Raw genomic sequence first — 24853 nt, forward strand, 5'->3', positions numbered from 1 at the left:
GGATTTTGAGCAGTTTGCCTCATATTTCCTCACTGTTCGTGCACATTGAGAGAGAGCAAGAGAGCCATCAGTTTGGATTTACCTTTTGTGCGCTTCATTCACGGGCGCCGTCAGCTAAATCTTCAGATAAATGACATCACTGGATAAATAACACCTTTCACTGGAGTTTTTAAGGCTGGAAAACAACTGGTAGCTATGAAAACTAAAAACAGATATTTTTTTTTTAAACTATTGCAGTGACGGAAAAAAGTCACGACTGTTTTCCTTTTCAGAACACACACTTTTGTTCTTCATCTTTTGACTGGAGCTCCACACACTGTTCTGAGTCAAACTCTGGATTATGCAGATGAAAAAAGGACAAAACTGTGGTAAATCCACAATCAACTTAATGTACCTACTTATATATTAAAGGTGTGTCAGGCAGGTGTTGTCAGGCGCACGGCAGTGGAGGGGAAAAACCTGCACACATAATCCAAACTGAATGTGCATGTACGGAAATGTGAAAAAAGGATTCACTTAATATTTACATGGATTTGTGTTCCATGGTGGCAGGTTTTTAGTTAGTTAGTGCTACAGGTTCCGGTCTTGTTACAGTGGACGATCTGCTGTTGCTGTGGCAAAAACATGCTGCAATCATTGAGCGTGTACAAGGTGGTCATGAGATGGTCTGTGAGGTGTGCTTGTGTAGTCTGTGTGGTATTTGTGCATCTTCCGGGCTTGGCGACGCTTCTGTGGAAATTAGGTGCAGCGTCATACTTCACTGCGACCATTGCTGTTTGTGAGAGGGTACAGAAAAGACCTTGTTAGCTCCTGCATGACGCCTCCTTGGCGTCATGCAGTGTTCGATGCGATTTTATGACAGCCAGACCGCTGAACAGACCCCGTCCCTGTGTAAAGAGGGACTTAACCTCTTTATGAGAATCACTGTTTTCATCATGATTCATTGTTACACCCCCCAGTAAAAGTGTCACCAGTGTGGTCAATAATGCACCTAATACATGCATTTTGTTCTTGTAGAAATCCTTTGATACCCTTAATCGTGTCTCTATGTTGAAGAGCGTTTGGATCTCCAAAGCTAGTGCTGTTCAACGGAAGGGACGGTAATGTTGGCAGTATCCATATTATAAATTTCTCAGTCTTATAACTCACCATATTTTATCCAGTTAACTGGATAGAAAGTTATTTGTCACATATATATTTCAGTATCTTTTTAATAAGTAGATTATTTAAAAAAAACTTTAATTACTTTGAGTGTGTGAGAGATATGTAATGTACCAAAAGTGATTAATGCACAATATGTCCACAGAGCTGGGCGATGTAGACCAGGAATTTGCTTCCACCTCTTCAGTAGACTCAGGTTCAACAACATGCTGGAATTCCAAATTCCTCAACTTCTCAGGATGCCGCTTCAGGTACAAAAACACAACCTCGGCAGTCGCACATCCACACTGTTAACTGAATATAAATAAATAAATAAAATGAATCAATCAACCACAGATTATTTTCTTGTTCATAAACATTACCTTTTACAGGTTGACACAACATGGCCTTTGATTTCCAGTTTCCCCCTTATTGGACTCTCAGACACTCATCTCCAACCTACTGTTAATGTACTCTTCTTCCAGAATTATTCTATTACTAGCGTGTTGCCCATGGGGATCCATGGGCTCTAGATTGGGTAGTGTTTATAGAATAGATAGCTGACATTTTTCAAGGGTGGTAATAAATTAAGCAATGAGTTGGAATGGTGTGTGAGTCTAGAATGTTTTTAGAACCTAAAGCCTCGGTCCCACCGAATAATAAAGCCATGAATAATGAGCCACGTATGGATTTGCTAGAAATTTCAGTGATTATTCGAATAATGATCCATGTATAAATGTATCACGTATCTGCTATGAAGAAGCCGTGCCTCTCTGTACCTCACGTGCCAGATATCAGCCTCTAATGAGCCATGACTGACCTGTCATTTGAGCCCCGTCCAACTTCGAATGGCTCATGTTGTCGCATATGAGCCGATTCGTCTGCAGGTTGTTAAAATCTTTTATTCCTTCTGCTATCCGTCTTTTAAATTCCTTGTAAGGTGTAGATGTATGGGTATGTGGATGTAATATGTTGCACATTTTATGTGGATGTAGTATGTTTTTTTTTGTGATGTGCCGGTATGCAGGCTGCTGAAATTAATTGCCCCTGGTAGGATGAATAAAGTTGTCTAAGTCTAAGTCAAGCCACATATGATCCATGTAGTGCCATGTATTGTGACATTGGTGCACGTTTAGGCATAGGTTTGGTCTATTTTTTGTCACATTTTTTAAAAGCAGTCCAAAAAAAGCCACTCCTGCACTGTCCGGCCGGTGTGCACTGTGCGTAAGGCTGCAGTTCACCTGACAAAGTGACAAAGTTTTTTTTTTTTTTTTGACAAAGTGACAAAGTTTTTTTAATTCAGCACACAAAATATTCAAATAGAAAAAAATGAACAATTCCACAAACAAACACAGACAAAACTAGTGAGTCCGAAAGGGTGTGGGCTGAAGCAAAGCTTATTAGCGCCCACCCCTGCTAGTACAAGTCCAACAATTCTAATCAGTCATATTTATATAAATATAAATTCACTACTACATGTCGACACACAGACATACACATCAATATACTATTCACTTATAATTATATTTATATAGTACCAGATCATAAGAAAGTCAAATCAAGGCACTTTACGCCAGTAAGGACTAACCTTACCAACCCCCAGAGCAAGCACTAGGCAACTGTGGTGAGGAAAAACTCCCTATAAGGAAGAAACCTCAAGCAGACCAGGCTCTTGGGGTGACCCTCTGCTTGGGCTGTGCCACATATACCTATATACATATGTATATACTTTACAAACATAAATATATACATACATATACACAGTCACTTATATACATATACATATACACCTACCCATATCTATATATCTACATACGCATATACATACCCACACATTCAAATATACAATAAGTCCCACTTATAAATTGAACATTCCATATAAATCAAATTATATTTGCTTCTTTATGATACTTAGACATAATGTTCTTTTTGAGTAGTTTCTTAAATCTCACTAAGGTACTACTCATTCTAACCTCTGTTGAACATTTGTTCCATTTCCTCACCCCAACCACAGACACACAAAAACCCTTTACATTTGTTCTTACTGGTGGTTTCATAAAAATTGCACAACCTCTTAAACTATATCTGGATTCCCTCAATCGGAACAGACTCTGGACATGTCTCGGTAAGGCTTGGTTTTTCGCTCGAAATAAAGTTTGAATTGTAATCGACCAAATCAATGAATTTTAATAAATTTAAAGACACAAATAGAGAATGAGTTGGTTCACGATATTGTTTATTGCAGATGATTCGTATGGCTCGTTTTTGCAAAAGGAATATTGGATTGGTATTTGATTTGTAGTTGTTTCCCCATGACTCAACACAATATGTCATATATGGTACCATCAGAGAATGATATAAAGTAAGTAACCCTTCTTGCGGCAGTAGGTCTTTGGCTTTATACAAAATGGCTATAGTTTTTGACAATTTTGATTTCACATAATTTATATGTGGTTTCCAGCTAAGTTTATTATCAATTATAACACCTAAAAATTTATTCTCTGTTACTAACTCAATTTCCTTATTGTTTATAGTTAAATTTTTACATTTGGGTGCCTGTTTATTTCCAAATATAATACATTTAGTTTTCCCAAGGTTGAGTGACAACTTATTAGCGTCAAACCAAACCTTAAATTTTTCCAGTTCTTTCTCCACTATGTCCAGAAGCTGTTCAAGATTTTCACCGCTACAGAACACAGTTGTATCATCCGCAAAAAGGACACATCTCAGTGAACTCGACACCCAACTTATATCATTTATATAGATTATAAACAACAAAGGACCCAGCACTGAGCCCTGCGGCACTCCACATGTGACATCCCTGAGTTCAGAATTTGTATTATTGAATTGAACATACTGAAATCTGCCTTGTAAATAACTAGCTATCCATTCATATGCCAGACCTCTGATTCCATATTTCAGCAGTTTACTTAATAGTATTCCATGGTTAATTGTGTCAAACGCTTTCTGTAAATAAAAAAAAAACACCTATTGTGTATTGTTTATTATCAATTGCAGTTGCAATACTTTCCACAAGGTCCATCAAAGCATGTGATGTAGTTCGAGACCTTCTGAATCCATATTGTTCTTCACAAATGATGTTATGCTTCAGTAAATAATCATTTAATCTTTTAGCAAATATTTTTTCCAAAATTTTGGAAAATTGTGGCAGGAGTGATATAGGTCTATAATTAGAAAATGTGTGTTTGTCACCAGTTTTAAACAGAGGAATTACTTTGGCTATTTTCATTTGAGAAGGAAATTTACCAGTACTTAGTGACATATTGCAAATATAATTGAACGGTTTTACTATACAATCAATAACTTTTTTTTAATAAAGCCATATCCAAATTATTAAAATCAGTCGATTTCTTACTTTTTGAACCATGAACCAGATCAAGTATTTCCCTTTCATGAGTACCACCAATGAACATTGAAACAGATTTGTTAAACGTTGAATTATTTACCCAGAAGTTATTAGTTGATGAGTCAATCTTACTGGCAAGATTTTTACCCACATTAACGAAGTATTCATTAAAGTGTTCAGCAATAGACTCGTCGTTATCAATCGTGATGTAGTTGTTACTCTGAAAAAATGAAGGATAATCTCTAGTTACTCTATTCTTTTTTACTATTTCATTTAATATGTTCCATGTGTTTTTGATGTTATTTCTATTTTTGACAAGTAACTCATTATAATATGTTTTTTTTACTGAGTCTCATGATATTGATTAACTTACTCTTATATGTTTTATACTTACTTTCAGCTTCCTTAGTTCATAGTACGTTTTTCTTTTTACATGCCCTCTGAAGTCCCTTAGTTATCCATGGTTTGTTGCTATATTGATTTCTATATATTTTGTCAACAAATGGACAGTGTTTATTATACAAACTGGAAAAAATGGAAATGAAAGCATCATATGACCTGTCAACATCATCAACAAAAACATCTGACCAATTCTGACTTGATAAATCCTCCCTTAAATTATCAATTGTTTCAGGTGTTACTTTTCTACTCATGAATTTGATATTGCTTCGATACATACAACAACCCTCCAATGCAAAGACTGAGAAAACTGGCAAGTGATCACTGATATCACTGACCAGTAGTCCCCCACTAAGATTACCGGATATAACGTTAGTTAAAATATCGTCAATGAGAGTTGTTGAGTCCATAGTTATTCTGCTAGGATGAATGATGGTTGGAAACAGCCCTAAACAGTACAAGGTGTTTATAAATGAGGTAATTTGTGGATGATTGTGAGGGTTTAAAAAATCTATATTGAAATCTCCACAGACAAATAAATGCTTATTTCTGTTGATTTTGTTGTACATTCCTAAGATAATGTCTTCAAAGGTGTCAATATTTGTCCCAGGAGCTCTGTAAATGCAACTAACTATGTTTTTGGAGTTTATAGATGTCATTTCTATGGTAACACATTCCATGATGTTGTCCACTGTAAATGACATGTTGTTAATGAGTTTACAGTTATAATCTGACCTTACAAACAATGCAACGCCTCCGCCCCTTCTCGTCCGCCTATTAACCAGGAGCAATTCATAACCATCAAGATATACCAGATCTTTATTATCCTCATTTAACCATGTTTCTGAAATTGCAATAACTGAAAAACGTTTTTTGGATGTTTTCAAACAATCATTAATAGTGGACAGATTACGAGAAAGACTTCTGCTGTTGAAATGTATAATTGAAAAATTTTCATCATTGATTTTATAATTTTTGAATTGTTCTTCTGTAAAATATTTGCACTGTCTCACAATATTCTCACTGAAAAAGGTATCAGGATCATTTTCAGATTCGAAGGGGTGGTTAGCAGAGTTATTATAATTAAATGTATCTAGACAGAGCTCCTCGGCAGAAATAAACGGATCATTATCCTTAGTCATTATGTCTCTCTTGTCTCCGGGTGTAGATGATGTGGATGAGTGGTTTGCTCCAGTCTGCATCATGGTGCTGTGATGTGTTTGAGTCCTCATACCTATTGTTCATATTTGTCCAGCTCCTCGATGTTCCTTATTGCCATGACTTTTGCTTGTTCTGGTGATCCGTTCAGTTTGATGAATATTTTACAGTTTGAAGTCCATGTGTGCTGGATTTTTCCCTGTTTCTTTAAGAAGCGTGCTTTCCTGGCGATGTCGGCATTCCGTTTGGTGAGATGTTCATTGATGAATACGTTTGTCCCTTTCAGTTTTCTTCCTTGTTTTAACAGTGCTGTTTTGTGTTTTCTGTTGATGAATCTCATGATGACGGTTCGTTTATCACCGTCATTTCTCCGGGGCAGAGGGTGGCACGCTTCAATGTTATTTAAATCCATTTCTATACCTTTAGATAGGAGGAAATCGGCAACCTGTTTTTCCACAGAGCTGACCTCCTGTTCACTGGGCTCCCCTCCGCTCTCATCTGTTACCGCCCGTGCATAGGACCGTGGTTTGATGTGAAGACCTGTGATGATGATGTCGTTAATTCTGGTGTACTGCTCCAATTCAGCCACTCTATTTTCCAGCTGCACCAGATGCCGGTCTTTCTCGGCGTTCTGGAGCCGTAATGCCTTCACCTCCTCCACCAGATCCATGATTGATTTCTGTTGCTGCTTCACAACAGAAATCTCCTCTGATAGAAAGTCCAGAGATTTTTTAATATCGTCACCTTCCTCCGCTGTCAGAACCTTCTTAGGCCCCGTGGTCGGCTTATGAGCAGCTTGTCGATCGCGATGTTAACAGCCTGCGTTGTTTGTCACCGGGATGGATCTGCACTGCACTGGTGCCGCGCGGCCTCGGTGTTTCCGCGCTGATGGATCCGCGGTGGCTGCACGAGGCCTCGGGGAAGTGGCACTCGTGACGCGCGGCTTTAATGACGCAGCGCGCGGCCTCAGTGAATTCACCACATTGAGCGGGCCTCGGACGTTGTTGCTGTCCAGTAGCGGGGCTAAGTTGCCGGTTGAGGTGGTATTCCCACTGTCCGGGTTGGCAAACACCGGCGTGGCAGATGGCAACTACAAACACCACCTCTGAAAACTCAGGTACAAACTTTTTGCAGCTCGCTCTGACGACACGCAGCTCTGACTGACTGTGACTGACGCAGCTCCGATAGCTGATAGTTGACGCGAAACTGCCAACTGGGAATGTTTCCGTCCTGTGTTCTAGAGTCATTAAATCCAGCAGTTCTACCTGTTCACCCAGCTGTCTGTGACCCAAAAAAAAACCAAAACAACAAAAAAGACACCGCAATAAGTTGGCCACTTTAATTATATACACCTGCAACTGTGTGGATCCACAAACACAAAACTCATCCATAACCAGAGCAGCTTGAACCGAATCATGGTTTCCTGACAGTCGCCTCTACGCTTCTTTTCGCTGGCTTTATTTCTTCCGTGGCTTAGTCATTTTGACACCAGTGATCCAACTTTTATCTTTGTGTTCGTCCGTTATTGTTTGCAAAATTGCTCTTTTTTGCGCTTACATTCTGTGTAAATGCTCATCTTCATTTTGACACCGGTGATCCAACTTTGAACTTTGTGTTCGTCCGTTGTTGTCTGTGAAATCACTCCTTTGGGCGCTGGCATTCTGCATAAATGCTCGTCTTCATTTTAACACCGATGATCCAACTTTTAACTTTGTGTTTATCCGTTATTGTCTGCGAAATCATTCTTTTGCTCACTCACATTCTACGTAAATGCTCGTCTTCATTTTGACCCCGGTGATCCAACTTTTAACTTTGTGTTTGTCCGTTATTGTCTGGAAGATTGCTCTTTTGCGTGCTCGCATTCTGCGTAAATGCTCAAATTGAGTGCGAGTCATTGCACCAGTGCGTACACAACGGAGCTCAACTGATCCATTATAACAAGATGTTAAATCTGTCATAAACATACTTTTACAGTTCCGTATAAAGAAGGAATGAACATGCAACTGTTTTACCAAACCATGACAAAATAAACATTACAAATAATGACCTTTTAGGCTGTCCCAAATATGTTCTTCACGTCAGTGCACGAGACAGAGAGGAAAAAAAGGTCCAGATGAAACAGTCCTCTGTGATTCCAGAAGGGTTTAGAGGTGTTTTCAACTGCCAAACTGTGACAGAAAGTGATTAATCTGCTACAGAGTAATTATTTTATATACAGCGTCCAACGCACAAAGCATGTGGGATTGTGACTATGAAGTGAAAGGGCGGAGCCAAAATAGCCTGTCCTGTCCTCGTAGTCGCCAGGTGCTCAGATGATGGGCTTTTAACAGCCTCGTCCTCACTACAAACATGCCCCTAAAATCCTTGTTTGTCCTCGTAGTACCTCGTACACAAACTGCCCCACGCTGTTGTTAAATTTTGAACTTCTTGAAATTTGCGCCATGCTCAGAGATGAGCCTCGTTAGCCGAATAATCTGCCTCTGAGAACCTCTCAGAGCCACTATTCTCAACCGCGTTGAATAACTCCACTCATATAAAAAAAAAAACATGCTACGTGGCTCATTATTCATCATTCATTATTCGGTGGGACCAGGGCTTTAGACCTCAACAATTTTTAGAAGAGAAACTCAACCCTTTTATTTCCTATTAATTATGTAATTTTTAATGTTAATTTGCTGTCTTAATGTATTTAGAAATTGTTTAGGTCGTTTTTGTCATATACACACTATTATTATTATTATTATTTTTATTTTATTATAACTTGTATTTTGTCATTTGATTTTAAATGAACCACAATGGAAATAAGTGTTGTCACGTTCTTGTGTCATCCATGTCTTTTTAACATATTTACAATTGCATGCACTTACACTCACACTTTTAATATAAAGATGACTTACTGTCACCTGCTGGAAAGGCACGTTAGTCTAAAATATAATTAGCAGTGTTAGCTAATATTTATAGCTTCTCCAAAATTATTAGTCCTATCAGAGTTCTGTTTTTGCGCTGTTCATCCTTGACACAAAATACATAATACCAAACAGCAAATGTCAACTGTGCTCTGTTTGTCCCTGATCAAAGTTGCACGTATGGACGCACAGTTGTTGTAAGCAGGTGGTTTTAATTTCACAACAAAGGCAGTGGCTGAAGACGTTAAAACCACTATACATTTCACTCATGGTACCAACATGAAACTTAAGTCACTCATGGCGACAGCAACATAACACTTATCTAAACTGACTAAACCAGTTGAGCTACAATAACACAATAAATCAACAACACTGTTAAACTAACATAAACCACAATAACATTTTAAACCTCAAAACCCCGAACTACCATGGTGCATTATAGCACAGCATCCATTGTTTATTGGTTAGCTAAAATTGCTAATTTCTCCCAAAATATTTGTCCTATCAACTTTCCATTTTTGCAGCATTCATCCTTGACCCAAAATACAAGCACTCCAAACAACAAATGTCAACTCTGCCCAGTTTTTGCATGATCGAAGCCATACACACACACAGACACACAGGTGCACACAGAGGCCACTTGGCTATTATAATATAGATTACACTGTTTCTCCTCACATCCACACCACGGTAGAACAGTATGAACCCACCTCCAGTCCTCCTGGCTTTACTTTCCAGCCACTTTGATTTTGTCTTATGTCTATCTTTTGCCTCTCAATCATCATATACGGTACCTGTACCAGTCATGCAGCCACCATTTAAAGTTCTGACTACACCTCCCGCTGCCTCCAGAAACTCTCTCTCCTTTCATCACCCAGCAGCAGCATATCTTTTACCAGCACTCTGCTGGATAACAGTACTGATGGTAGTTGTTGTTGACCCGGGCCTCTCCTGATTTGGTATAGAAATTCAGTTTGTGATCTGCATGTTTAGTTTGGCAAAATGAATGTTGAATGCTGTTGCTGACACAGCCCTACTCATTTATCTGGGCTTGGGACTGGCACTCTGAAAGCTGACGCACCTTTCTACTGACGTGTGAGGATTGGAAAGTGTTTCTTGTCTATCTCAAAACAAAAACGTGGGATCACAAAAAACAGGCCATGTTTGATTCCGGGCTCCATTGCTACACTAAAGTAGAATGGGCCAATCAGAGGCTGGTCAGGCCATCAAAATTTATCTTTTTTGTTTGTTTGTTTGTTATTATGTTTTCACTACAACAACATGTGTCCTGTACATTAAAATACAGTGCTAAGCCTAGAGTAATGAAAATTTTCGCAACAGTGTTGTCAGGATTACGAACCACCGAGCATTCCGCTCTCTTCTGACTTGGCAGATATTGTCATATCTGATGTTTCCTGTTTCAGGACGTGTGTCTCCAGACCAAACTGCTGGCTCCCTCCACCTCTTCGGTTGCTGAATTCTTATCCAAAGCGCCACAGCCACCTCCTGCACATGCAGTCAAGAATGCTATACAGATGCTGAAGGTAATAAGCTCCATAAACTGCTACAGTTATTTCTGATGACCCATAACATACCCAGCTGAACAACCACAGTTGAATTGATGGATTGGGTTGTCATTTATCACAAGGTTTGAATCAAATGCCAGTTAATCTGCCATATTTTCAGGACTATATGTTGCACTGTAGTATTAGTCGCATCTGTCCAAAAATGCATCATGAAAAATAAACATAAATGAATAAAATGTTGCAATGAACTATAAGTCACCTTTATATGCAAATATTTCACAAGAAACAAAATTAATTTAATCTGCACATTATTTATTTATAACACACGTGACATTCTTACAAGCAGATGCTAAGAGGCTGATTAAGGTTATAGTACGAGGCACTGAGAAGTCGAGAGTAAACTGCTTCTTGTTACCATTGAACAGATGGAAACATCAAAACAGAGCTAAATGTGCAAGTTTAAATCACCCAGTGCATTTTTTAAAAATAAATAACTACTTTTTTTTAAACATTATTAGCTGTACCTTAGCCTCGCTGTCCTTGTTACAAGTCCTACAAAGTACCTAGTAGTATAAACACAATTACTTTCAGCTTTCAAGATTGTATGGTTATTTAGTGTCTTTATTCAAGATTGAATGGTTATTTCTTGTCTTTATTAAAGAGTGTGGTCTTTCAGTTTGAGAGCATTTTTTATTAATCTCAGTTCTCTAAGACCCAGCACATTCTCCCCATTCAGATCATTATCATGTTCATCATCTTCTCGTTTTATGGTAGTTGGCATCCGTCTTAATGGTACATTACACCCCCCAGATTATCGCCTCGTTTCTGCTTAAAACTAACTTTAGAATGATTTAAGAGGTTTTACTTTGTCATCTGATGGTTAATAATAACATTATTCCCTTTGATCGGTAGAGAGTCCGACTCAGTCATTTTCACACACGCTGGTGTCATGCTCTGATCAGTCCCCCATCTTTTATCATGCAATAATGCTGAATTTATGTGGAAATACTTGTTCACAAGCTTCAGATATCTGTTGCTGAGATAAATGGTGAGTGGAATGCAGTTTTAAGCAGAAACAAGGTGATAATTGGTAAATCGCTGCTGACGCTCCGAAATGACGTATGAGCAGTGAAGGCAGGGGGGCTGATCAGAAGTGGGGACCATTCTGACTGCAATGCCAGAATGTGTATCAGATATTACCTCATTCACATCAATATACAGACGTAGCTTGTCACTTGTAGACATGACCATCTTGTGGCCATGGATGATGCAGTTATTTTAAAGACATAATTTGCTTCAAATATAAGTCCTAGGACCAGCCAATCAAATATAATGAACAGAAATATAAATGCAACACCTTTGTTTTTGCTCCCATTTTTCATGAGCTGAACTCAGAGATCTAAAACATTTTTGACAAATCTGTCTAAATCTGTTAATAAGCACTTCTCCTTTGCCGAGATAATCCATCCCACCTCACAGGTGTGACATAACAAGATGCATTGGACAGCATGATTTTTGTGCAGGTGTGCCTTAGGCTGACCACAGTAAAAGACCACTCTAAAATGTTGAGTTTTATCACACAGCACCATGCCACAGATGTTGCAAGTTTTGAGGAAGCGGCATCTGCATGTTCATCTCAAAGATCGTCTGGGACCAGCCACATGGACAGCTGCTGCAACAGTCGGTTTGCAGAACCAAAGAATTTCTGCACAAACAGTCAGAAACCATCTCAGGGAAGCTCATCTGCATGCTTGTCATCCTCATCGAGGTCTCGACCTGACTGGAGTTCATCATCATAACTGACTTGAGTTGGCAAATACTCACATTTGATGGCATCTGGCTGCTGATCAACTTTATGCAAAGATGTGTTGCACTGCGTGGAGCAAATGGTAGTCACACCAGACCCCCCCCCCCCCCCCCCCCCAAATTTCAACTGCACATTTCAGAGTGGCCTTTTATTGTGGCCAGCCTGAGGCACACCTGTGCATTAATCATGCTGTCTAATCAGCATCTTGATATGCCACACCTGTGAGGTGGGATGGATTATCTCAGCAAAGGAGGAGTTCAAACCAACACAGATTTAGACAGATTTGTGAACAATATTTGAGAGAAATAGGTCTTTTGTGTATATGGAAAATGTGTTAGATCTTTGAGTTCAGCCTCGCTGAACATCACAAAATATTAGTATTGAATAATAAAGTTCACCGTTGCACCATTGATAACTATTGTGAAGTACATTTTGCAGATTGACTGTTGCTGTGACGTTTGTGTAAACTTTCATACAAAGGGGGAAGTAATATTTATTTTAAAATACTGCCTATATGTTCTCATCATGTAGCAGTGAAAGGTTCATCATTGATGCATACGTTGAAGTATAGTGTATCTGGAAAGTATGCAGCACTTTTTCCACATTTTATGTTACAGGGGTGGTGGCCAAGTGGTTAGTCTGCTTGATTTCAGTGCAGAAGTTTCCCAGTTCAAACCCCATCCCTGCCACATTTCTCCATGTAATGTGGAATTGTGTTTGTAAGGGCATCTGGCATAAAACCTGTGCCAGTTCAACAGCGGCCAGCGAACCTGATTGGAAAAACAAAAGAGCAGCTGAAGGGACTTATTTCCAGCCTTATTACAAAATGGAATTCAATTTTGCAAAAGGTTAAATGTTGATCTTGATAAAACATGTCAATTAATCATGTTAAATTAAGTAAAAAGTGAACTGTTTGAAGATATATGAATTTATGCAGATTATTTATAGTGAAGTATGCATTGGGAATGATACTGTTTGTGATGTTGCTGTTAAAAAAAATGAGCCTTCAAAAAACAAACCTCCAGACATGGAACAGTGTTGTTAATTCCAATGCAAAATTCTGGGAGTGTTCAGATGTGTACCTTCCACGTGCTTCTTTAGTTTTCTGCATGACGTTTTTTAAACTGCTTGTGCTAATCTGAAACATTCTTTTTGTTGTCACCATTACCATGTGAAGATTCACAGGAATGTCACCCCTATGCCAACCATAAGCTCAACATTCAGGAGTAGTTTATTTTTTTGTTGTTGTTTTTAACTTTGACTTCTGAATTTGTCTTGTTAGAACAAAAAGTTTCAGCATCTTAACCACTCAACTGTGAAACTTTGACACACACACACAGACTCACTTAAGATTTCACATTTACTTTCAGATGACTGATGCAATGGACCAGTCTGAAGATCTGACTGACTTAGGGTACCATCTTGCTGATTTACCTGTGGAACCCCATTTGGGCAAGATGGTGCTGTGTGCTGTCTTACTCAAGTGCTTAGATCCTATTCTGACCATTGCCTGTACGCTTGCCTATCGGGACCCCTTCATTCTTCCATCTGAGGGATCTCAGAAGAGGGCTGCCTTGCTCTGTCGCAAGCAGTTCACTTCCAACTCTTTCAGTGACCACATGGCCTTCCTGAGATCCTTCCAGGTAACCGAGGACTTCATATGTATTACAAATTTAGGGGAAGATATAAGCTCTGCTTTATTTGAGGGGTATGTCAAGCCCATGTACTTTGAGCAGTTCGGTAAATCTGATCCTGATGTTAGGATGGCATCTCCAGTGTCTGACATGGTGGCTGATCTGCTACTCAGCTGTGAATCACCAAAACATAGGGAGATTAGATAGAAAGAAATGCAGGAATGTAAATTAACAAATGAGATTAAGTTGACCACACAAAACATGAAATATATTGGGGTCATACAATCTGCAATAGAATGGAAGTCAAAGTAAATGTAAAGGTGCCCTGACACTTGCGCACGTTTTGGCTCCTCACTCTCGCTCACTTCATTGTGAGTTCATTTTTTCGTAGTGGATTAATCATTTTCTCTGAGTTGGCTGTTGAAAACACCTGTAATCATTTCCGGAATCACAGAGGACTGTTTCATCTGCAGCTTTTCTTTCTTTCTTTCTCCTGCACTTTATGAGGTGGAGAACACAATTAGAACCATCTAAAAGGTAATAATTTGTAATGTTTGTATTGTAATGGCTTGGTAAAACAGTTGCATGTGCATTCCTTCTTATGAGCAGGTATAAAAGTATGTTAATGACAGATTTAACATCTCATTATCATCTGTCAGATGAGCTGCGCTGACGCGGTGCGCTGACGCAATCACTTGCATTCACACACAGTGTGTAATTGTTTGCACAGTGTTCACGTGAAAGACATGTAATTAATGCGTGACAGAGATTTTGACCATTTTAAAATTTTCTTTGCATACTTGAGCAAAGCCGCGCACAGTTTACAATGGTTTACAACTGTTTGCGATGAGTTTACTCTCCTGTATGGCAGAGTGCATGCAAGTGTGCAGATCAAAGTTGTGCAAGTGTCAGGGCACCTTTACAATGAAATTAGGAGTACTGCTCCACTTATGCAACAAAACACAACACACATTCACACATTCGCTTAAGGGTACCTAACAGGTACTACACAGGTTCAAAATTAACATTTTGCTGTGGTTATTGTACACTTAAGATTATATGGCACACTTTTGGTTATATTTCACATATGTATTGCATATTTCGGGATGTGTTGTACGTGGAATTATATTGCACTGGAGATGATTTATTTTATCTGTGAGTTTAATGTGTTTATGGCTGTGTTTTGAAACTGAAAGTTGGTGTACAACCCCTGGCAAAAATTATGGAATCACTGGCCTCAGAGGATGTTCATTCAGTTGTTTAATTTTGTAGAAAAAAGCAGATCACAGACATGACACAAAACTGAAGTAATTTCAAATGGTAATTTTCTGGCTTTAAGAAACACTATAAAAAATCAAGAAAAAAAAACTGTGGCAGTCAGTAACGGTTACTTTTTTTTCGACCAAGCAGAGGGAAAAAAATATGGACTCACTCAATTCTGAGGAATAAATTATGGAATCACCCTGTAAATTTTCATCCCCAAAACTAACACCTGCATCAGATCAGATCAGATCTGCTCATCTGCATCTAAAAAGGAGTGATCACACCTTGGAGAGCTGTTGCACCAAGTGGACTGACATGAATCATGGCTCCAACATGAAAGATGTCAATTGAAACAAAGGAGAGGATTATCAAACTCTTAAAAGAGGGTAAATCATCACGCAATGTTGCAAAAGATGTTGGTTGTTCACAGTCAGCTGTGTCTAAACTCTGGACCAAATACAAACAACATGGGAAGGTTGTTAAAGGCAAACATACTGGTAGACCAAGGAAGACATCAAAGCGTCAAGACAGAAAACTTAAAGCAATATGTCTCAAAAATCGAAAATGCACAACAAAACAAATGAACGAATGGGAGGAAACTGGAGTCAACGTCTGTGACCGAACTGTAAGAAACCGCCTAAAGGAAATGGGATTTACATACAGAAAAGCTAAACGAAAGCCATCATTAACACCTAAACAGAAAAAAAAACAAGGTTACAGTGGGCTAAGGAAAAGCAATCGTGGACTGTGGATGACTGGATGAAAGTCATATTCAGTGATGAATCTCAAATATGCATTGGGCAAGTTGATGATGCTGGAACTTTTGTTTGGTTCCGTTCCAATGAGATTTATAAAGATGACTGCCTGAAGAGAACATGTAAATTTCCACAGTCATTGATGATATGGGGCTGCATGTTAGGTAAAGGCACTGGGGAGATGGCTGTCATTACATCATCAATAAATGCACAAGTTTACGTTGATATTTTGGACACTTTTCTTATCCCATCAATTGAAAGGATGTTTGGGGATGATGAAATCATTTTTCAAGATGATAATGCATCTTGCCATAGATCAAAAATTGTGAAAACATTCCTTGCAAAAAGACACATAGGGTCAATGTCATGGCCTGCAAATAGTCCGGATCGTAATCCAATTGAAAATCTTTGGTGGAAGTTGAAGAAAATGGTCCATGACAAGGCTCCAACCTGCAAAGCTGATCTGGCAACAGCAATCAGAGAAAGTTGGAGCCAGATTGATGAAGAGTACTGTTTGTCACTCATTACGTCCATGGCTTAGAGACTGCAAGCTGTTATAAAAGCCAGAGGTGGTGCAACAAAATACTGGTGGTGCAACAAAATACTCAAAATCCTCAGAATTGAGTGATTCCATATTTTTTTCAGTAACCGTTACTGACTGCCACAATTTTTTTTCCTGATTTCTTATAGTGTTTCTTAAAGCCAGAAAGTTGCCATTTGAAATGACTTTAGTTTTGTGTCATGTCTGTGATCTGCTTTTTTCTACAAAATTAAACAACTAAATGAACATCCTCCGAGGCCGGTGATTTCATAATTTTTGCCAGGGGTTGTATTTGCAGTCCTGTATCTCCTGCCTCATGTGTTAGTTGGATTTTGCAATGTCGACTAGAGAGGGCAGGTGCCAGCCAATTATTATTATTTTTTTTGTGCCATTTTGATGACCCACTGCAGGGACTTCCTGTCTGCTGCAGAGCACTCTGTGTACCACAGTGAGGTGCCATGATTCACGATGCTCTCGAACGCAGCTCAATAGAAGATTATCAGCAGTTTTGGATTGAGATTACTCTTCCTGAGTTATCGTGTGTTCCATGTTGCTCCAATTTAAAAAAAAAACGCTGGTGTGCCGCGGTGGCTGCTGTATCACTGTATTGCATTACTAAGACATATATATTGATTTATAACAGAAAACTGTCAAAATGGGGAATAAATATGTGTAAAGATGATTGAATATATCAGAGCAGTAAACTGATCAGTCCGTGTGAACGCGCATTGACTCCCCATGTGCGGTTATATTCACCAGCTGCAGCTGATCCACAACGTGAATTCTGCCTTCCAGATCTGAATCATCTACCTGTTGCCACATGTACAGAAGGGCTGGATTATCATTACTACACTCATATTGTTATATTTAATAAAAGATAATAAGGGCATGCAGGAGGCGATCGCTGCTGCTGCTGCGTTCAAGTACCGTCGGAAATTACAGTTTTTTGTTGTTACAAATTCAGAATTTGCTTGTGGTAGGAGCGTGGTTTTCATTTTATTTTTGGTACAGTAATTCATTGTGTCCACACAAAAGATTAATTCTGGCCTATATAAGATGCCTGAGCCCAGTGAAGCTGACCCCCCACCCCCACCCGGATAAAAAAAAAAAAAGCAAAGAGGCTGAGTTTTCCCTGTATTTTCCGACGGTACATGAACGCAGCGGCAGCAACCGTGCTCACAAACCGGCTTCTGCACTCAAACGATAAACGTCAAGAACTACAGCAAAACGAAATACGGACAAATTGAGGTTTTTAGTGGCATTCGTTCAAATTTTTTGACAGTTTAAAAATGCTGACGAAGTGCCACCTGCAGGAACGAAGCTGTGCGAAGGTTAAACAATGCAGACGAAAGTCCAGATTTCTTGTTTCACTTGGGCTTCGTTGCCCTTTGTTTAAGTGCTGTGTGACCAGGCCTTAAAGTTTTAGTTCATATTAACTGTAGAAACATCCACTGTGACCTAATAAATCTAGGATGGGGAGATCATCTTTTTTCTGTTCATCCATTAATGTTTGGTTGCAGGGTAGAAGATCTTTTTCCTTATTTTTCTCTTGTGTATTCTTAGGCATGGCAGAAAGCACGGAGTGAAGGATGTGAGAGGTCCTTCTGTGAGAAGAACTTTCTTTCTCAGGCCACCATGAATATGATTCTTGGCATGAGGACACAGCTGCTGGGACAGCTCCGTGCCATTGGTCAGTTAATTTAACTTCTATTTTCCTTTATATTCTTTCCTTGCTTCAGTGTATGGAGTCTGTGACGAGATCTCCAAACTGTAGGTTCTACATATTTATGCCATAGCCTAACAAGGCTGAGCCTTTTTTTTTTTTTATCTGCATATGTCTCCCTCTATCCATGCACACTAACACTTTTCATATAACAGCTGAGTGGATCCTTGTCATTTGATTGGTGCTTTGTATGTCACATGACATGGATTAATTCATCCCATTTGTGTTGCATTGCATTTAGAGTGCGGCTTGGTTCCATTTAGAGTGCAAATTCGGTTCCATATGTTTGGTACCATTGCACTCTCACGTACACACGCGCGCACACGTGATCGCGCACGCACGCGTTGTCTGCGCATCCGCGTTGTTTGTATGTGTGCGTGCGGGGGGGGGGGGGGGCAACAACTCTCCCAAGACGTAATTTGATAATAATAATTGGTAATTCTCACACACACATACACAAAACAAATCCACTGCTGCCTGGAGGCTATGAGCAGGAAGAGAGAAAGACAAGCTGGACTCATTTCTGATTTTTTTTTTTTTTTCTCGCTGCACTGAGGACAAAGTCTTTTTTTTTTTGTTGTACACGCATGCACGAGTGCCGACCAGGTTCCGTGTGTTTGCACGGGGGGGGACAACTCTCCCGAGACAGGCTGCTAATTCACACACACACACAAAACAAATCCACTGTGCTGTCTGCAGGCTGTGAGGAGGAAGAAAGAAAGAAAACCTGGACTCATTTCTGACATGATTTTTTTTTTTTTTTTTCTTGCTGCACTGAGGACGTACACAGCTGGACTGAGCCGGTTGCATGTGTGTGTGCGCACGCGCGGGGGACAACAACCCGATGATTTGATTAAGCTAACTGATGCTGGTACACGCACACACACACACACACACAAAATCCACTCCGCTGTAAGCTGTCTGGATGCATGAAGACCTGTTCGCATTAAACGCTGATGTGATTTTTGCTGGACTGAGGAACTACACAGTCTTTTTTTTTTTTTTTTTTTGTGGAAGTCTGAAGTCAGTGCACAGCATCACTGTGCATCACACACGTTACACTGGAACACCAAAATGTAAGTCTCTTTTCTGTTGTTTATAAATTAATAAATTATCAAATGACAAGGATCTGTTTTAGGCATTATATAAAACAAATAATGAATGTTTTTACATTCTTTCAATGGAACTCATAAACATTCATTATTTGTATAATGTTTGGAATAACTCAACCTATCAAAATTAAGTGGGTACGTATTGAAAGTCAGTGGCAAATGTCATTTTTGTCCTACTCTTTGAAGGAGAAACACTAAAGATCCTCTTCTGAAAGCAAAAACAAAACAAATTTTTGTCTCATATGTTTAAATGTGGCCCTGCGACAGACTGGTGTCCTGTCCTGGGTGTACCCCTCCTCGCGCTCTGTGACTGCTGGGATAGGCTCCAGCCCCCCATGACCCTTAATTGGACTAAGCGGTAGAAGATGTTTAAATGTTGATTAAATTCTGACACTGTTAAATAGAACATCAGAGATCACAAAACCCACAATTCGTCTCGTATCCTGGGTTTTAAGGCACAAATTTGCTCCTTTTCAGATCAGCAAATACAAAAAGACAAAAATATCCCTTTGCTTTCCTTTTTTAAAAATAACTTGAACAATGAACACACAGAACTTTTGCCTGTGGTCCTAAATTAAAAACAAGGTGCTTAATATTTTAAAATACTTGTTATATTAACTTGAAGTATGAATAGTATCGGTGAATTCAAATACACTGTCAAAATACTCGCGCAAGTTGGGGTCCACAAAATCGACCCGTGACGTAGCTAAAACCGTGAGTTAATACGGTGGGGGGGGCATACGGATCAACTATCATCTGTTGCATCGCTACTCTTAAATTACAAGATCACCCTGAGGTTTTGATTTTAATTTCTCTTTTGATCTTTTAAGTACTTTATAATCCCCAAAGAAATTTCTAACAGTATTTTCATCCTTTTGTGCTATGAATGCAAATTTTTGTTTGTGTGCTACTTTAAGTGTGTGGTTGTGTTACAGACAGTCATATGAATGAAAGACTGGACCCAGACACCCTCGATTTAATTTGTGATGTTAAATTAATGAAGGAACTTCATTTTAAATCAGACCAACTGTCCCCAGGTTTTGTCCGGGCTCGTGGGGGCAGTGATATCCGTGATGTCAACCTAAACTCTGAGAACTGGGCTGTGGTGAAAGCTGCCCTGGTGGCAGGCATGTATCCAAACTTGATCCATACAAAAACAAAGGTCTCTGGTATTAAGGAGAAGAGAGTCAACTTCCATCCTACCTCCGCCTTTAGCCTGCTTCAGTTAAAAGAGGTAGGAAACATTACCATTTCTTCTGATGTTTTACCTCTACAACCTTCTCTGTCACATAGCCTAGATGATCTATAGCTCTCCTCACACATGGAATGCAAATCAGTCTTCCTGTTTAATGACTTTAGTCCTTTCAGAGGTTTATATGACATAGAACAGTGGTTCCCGAACTATTTCTAAAAGAGCACCCTTTTCTAGTATACAAATAATGAACGTTTATGAGTTCAGTGGTATGAATATTTCAGGAGGTGAAAGCTGGAAAATACCATTCAAAGTGCTCCCATATGGCGTGCGTCTCAAATAGCCTCTGGCAACCAAGTCCAGCTCCTGGCCTGCTCGTATGGCTTAGCTTCTAAGCCCAGTGGAACTGTTTCTACTGACAGGAGAAGGGGCAAAGGTGAGTCTCTGGCACCGCAAAACCAGATGCCTTAGGTAGATTGAACTCGTCAGCTTAGGAAGGCAGTCCATTGAATCTCTGATCTCAAACCTCCGCTGTCTTGTGGCTATATTCAGTCTTGGACAAGACTTTCAGGAGTAATCCTTGAGGAACAATCTGGAGTCAGAGTCCCTAAGGTGGCCGGTTGCTGAACTTTAGCATTTTCTCAGCAACTCCTGTGACACTGACACTGCCAAACTGCATTGGCTTCTGCTTTTCCGTTGGACCACAGTGACAGAGTGGAGAGGGGGACCTGCTGCATGGGCAACAGCGGATTTTCCATATTAGCCTGCCCAGGCTTTGTAGCGGAGAGGACACTCCAGCATCATTGCAAGATGCCGGCACAACACAAGAAGTGGCAGTTTACTGGTTATATGTTCATCTGTTGGGCAAAGCAAACGAGCGCCAGGGGTCACTTCTGATACGGGAGGGATCATCGCATCTCATTAGACAGCTGCCGCCCGCCTCAAGGTGGGCAGCCCCCAGCCAGTAACACCAGGCCACCAGGCAACAAAAACGAAAGAAGACTCCAGGTCTTTGTTTTGCAAGCTGGAACGTCAGGCCCATGTGACCTGGCCTCTGCTGATCTGCAGAAAATTGATGATGCCCGCAAAACTGCTGTCATTGACAGGGAGCTCTCACGACTAAATGATGACATTGCCTGCCTCCAGGAAACTTGGCTGGCAGACAGCGGTACCATCAAGGAAGCAGCTTGCACCTTCTTTTGGCAAGGGAAGTCCTTGCTGTGAAGAGCACCCTGACCGCATGCACTGAGCCACGATCAACTGGTAGCAAGAGAATCCTTGCCCTCCGTTTCCTCAACATCCTCAGGCCCAGCCACCATCTTTAGTGCATACACTCCAACCCTCTACTCCAACCCAGAGGAAAAAGACAAGTCCCTAGACAAAGTGATTTCTCGGATTCCCAACACAGAAGGCCTCTACCCTCTCGAAGGCTTCAACGCCAGAGTGGGTGCTGATCACAAGGCCTGGCCCACCTGCCTCGGTGTCTACGGAAGGTGCAAGATCAATGAGTGGCCAACGATTGATCGAGCTGTGCTGCTATCATGACCTGTGCATGACCAACACCTTCTTCAAATGCAAGGATATCCACCAGTGGTCTTGGAGGCACCTGCTGTCCCGCCACTGGTACCAGTTGGATCTAGTCATCACCAGACGTGCAAACCTTGCCAGTGCTCTCCTCACCTGCAGCTACCATAGTGCACACTGCGATACAGATCACTCCCTCATGGCCAGCAAGGTGTGTGTAGTTCCACACACACGCATCAACACCTGCTGTGTTGGCAGCTCTGAGAAAACACAGCAGTTCATCAGTCAGTTGCAAGAAACCCTCACTGAAGATACACGAGAAGGTGAGGAGGGTGTCATTGATGTTAAGTTGTCCCACCTCCAAGATGCTGTGTATAACTCGGCCATCAACACCTCTGGGAAAAAGGAGCACAAAAACACAGACTGGTGTGATGCCCACTGGGAGGAAATGGAGCCTGTGACTGAGGCCAAGAGGAGAGCCCTCCTGGCCTACAAGGCAATGCCAGTCCCAGCACATTAGAAGTTCTCAAAGCTGCCAAGAGAAAAGCCCAGCAAACCGCACACCACTGCGCCAACTCATACTGGCTGAACCTCTGCAGCAGTATACAGACAGCTGCCGACACTGAGGATGCAAGAGGCATGTATGAGGGGATCAACAAGGTAACAGGCCCATCCACCTCAAAATCTGCCCCACTCATGTCAAAGACAAGTGAAGTCATCACAGACGAGGGGAAACAGCTGCTACGCTGGGTTGAGTACTATCTCGAGCTGTATGCAACCCAGAACATTGTCACAGCCACAGCCCTCGAGGACATCCCAGATCTGCTGGTCATGGAAGAGCTTGGAAAAGCCATTGACTGCCTTGATACTGGGAAGGCCCCAGGGAGTGATGGCATCCTATCAGAAGTCTTAAAAGAGTGGTAAACCTGTGCTGCTAAAGCACCTGCTCAATCTTTTCAGCCTCTGCTGGGAACAGGGACACATTCCCTAGGACATGCAAGATGTGAGCATTGTCACCTTGTATAAGAACAAACGAGACAGAAGCGATTGCAATAATTATCGAGACATCTCCCTTCTCAGCACTGTTGGGAAGGCCTTCAATCGTGTTGCCTTAGTGCATCTACAGACCTTGGCATTATCAAGACATCTCCCTTCTCAGCACTGTTGGGAAGGCCTTCAATCATGTTGCCTTAGTGCGTCTACAGACCTTGGCTTTGCATGTTTACCCAGAGTCCCATTGCAGCTTTCGAGCTGTGAGGTCTAGCGTGGACATGATCTTTCCAATATGCCAGCTGCAGGAGAAGTGTCAAGAGCAGCAAATGCCACTTTACGTCGCCTTCATTGACCGAGTCAAAGTGGACTCTTCAGGCTCCTGCAGAAGATCGACTGTCCCCCAAAACTCCTTGCAGTGGTCTTTTCATTCCGTGAGAACATGCACAGTACAGTTTGCTTCAATGGTGCAACATCAGAGGCCAATACACCTTGAAGGATTGCAGCGGGGGGTATACATTCACACCAGAGCCGACAGCAAGCTCTTCAACAGCACCTGACTTCATGCCAGAACCAAGGTTGTGGAGGTACTCATCCGTGAGATGCTCTTTGCCGACAGCCTTGATATCACACTCCGAAGATGATCTGCAGCAGCTTGTTAATCACCTCTCTCATGCCTGCAAGGAGTTCGGACTGACCATCAATCTGAACTAGACAAACATCAGGGCACAGTTACTCCCCCTAATATTGACAATGATGGGTACAGCCTGGAAGTCGTCGAGCACTTCACATACGTTGGGTCAACCATCTCTAATGCACTCTCCATTGATATAGAGATGAACAGCAGGATTGCGAAGGCAGCAGCAGTTATGGCAATACTATAAACCACAGAGTCTGGAACAACTCCATCCTCACTGAGAAGACAAAACTGTGTGTCTACCAGACCTGCATGCGCAACACACTCAATGGTAGCAAGGCATAGACCGCCTACTCCAAACATGAGAAAAAGCTCAACAGTTATCATCTGAGGTGCCTTAGACAAATTCTGCACATCAGATGGCAGGACAAGGTGCCCAACACAGAGGTCTTGGAACATACCAACATGAGCAGCGTCTTTGCCGTTCTTGGCAAAAGGTGCCTTTGTTGGCTTGGTCACGTCAGGAGAATGGATCCGGGCCCCATTCCTAAAGATCTACTGTAGGGTGAACTGGCAGAGGGCACTCAAGGATGTCTGCAAGAAGGACATGAAAATGTGCAGCATCAATGCCAACACGTGGGATTGTTGATATTGTGCAGAGGACCGTGCAGCCTGGCGCCTTACTGTCACAACAGGTACACAGAGGGCTGACCAGGAGAGGAACCAACGAGCAATGAGCTAGGAGAAAGGAGCGACAGCGGCAGCCTCAGCAGAATTTACACCAAAAATTGGTGTAGTGGTTAAGGTGTTGGGCTTGAGTCCAGAAGATCATGGGTTCAAATCCCTGCCTGACTGGAAAATCACTAAGGGCCCTTGGACAAGGCCTTTAATCCCCTATTGCTCCCGGTGTGTAGTGAGCGCCTTGTATGGCAGCACCCTGACATCGGGGTGAATGTGAGGCATAATTGTAAAGCGCGTTGAGCGTCAGATGCAGATGGAAAAGCGCTATATAAATGCAGTCCATTTACCATTTGTTGTTTTTCCAGTGAATAGACAAAAATGTCCAGTCGACTGTTCAAAACCTCAATTTTATTTATAGGAACACAGAAGATCTGAGATTTAAAACTTCCCCCGTATTTGTGAAGCTGAATCCAAACAATATTTGACGTTTCTCCTTGA

The 24853-nt window shown here is 41.0% G+C and overlaps 1 protein-coding gene across 1 annotated transcript in view; it reads left to right on the plus strand.

Annotated features, from left to right (window-relative positions):
• The window catches only part of LOC117529122 (3'-5' RNA helicase YTHDC2), a 143088-nt gene that overhangs the window by 102330 nt on the left and 15905 nt on the right, over window positions 1-24853 (plus strand). Inside the window, exons 18-23 of the mRNA XM_034191822.1 lie at window positions 1018-1100; window positions 1307-1412; window positions 10395-10514; window positions 13674-13946; window positions 18060-18186; window positions 20369-20565. Of these exons, the coding sequence (XP_034047713.1) occupies window positions 1018-1100; window positions 1307-1412; window positions 10395-10514; window positions 13674-13946; window positions 18060-18186; window positions 20369-20565 (906 nt within the window). The remainder of the gene's footprint in view (window positions 1-1017; window positions 1101-1306; window positions 1413-10394; window positions 10515-13673; window positions 13947-18059; window positions 18187-20368; window positions 20566-24853) is intronic.

This window comes from Thalassophryne amazonica, chromosome 17 (genome assembly GCF_902500255.1).
Source record: "Thalassophryne amazonica chromosome 17, fThaAma1.1, whole genome shotgun sequence".
Taxonomy (NCBI): domain Eukaryota; kingdom Metazoa; phylum Chordata; class Actinopteri; order Batrachoidiformes; family Batrachoididae; genus Thalassophryne; species Thalassophryne amazonica.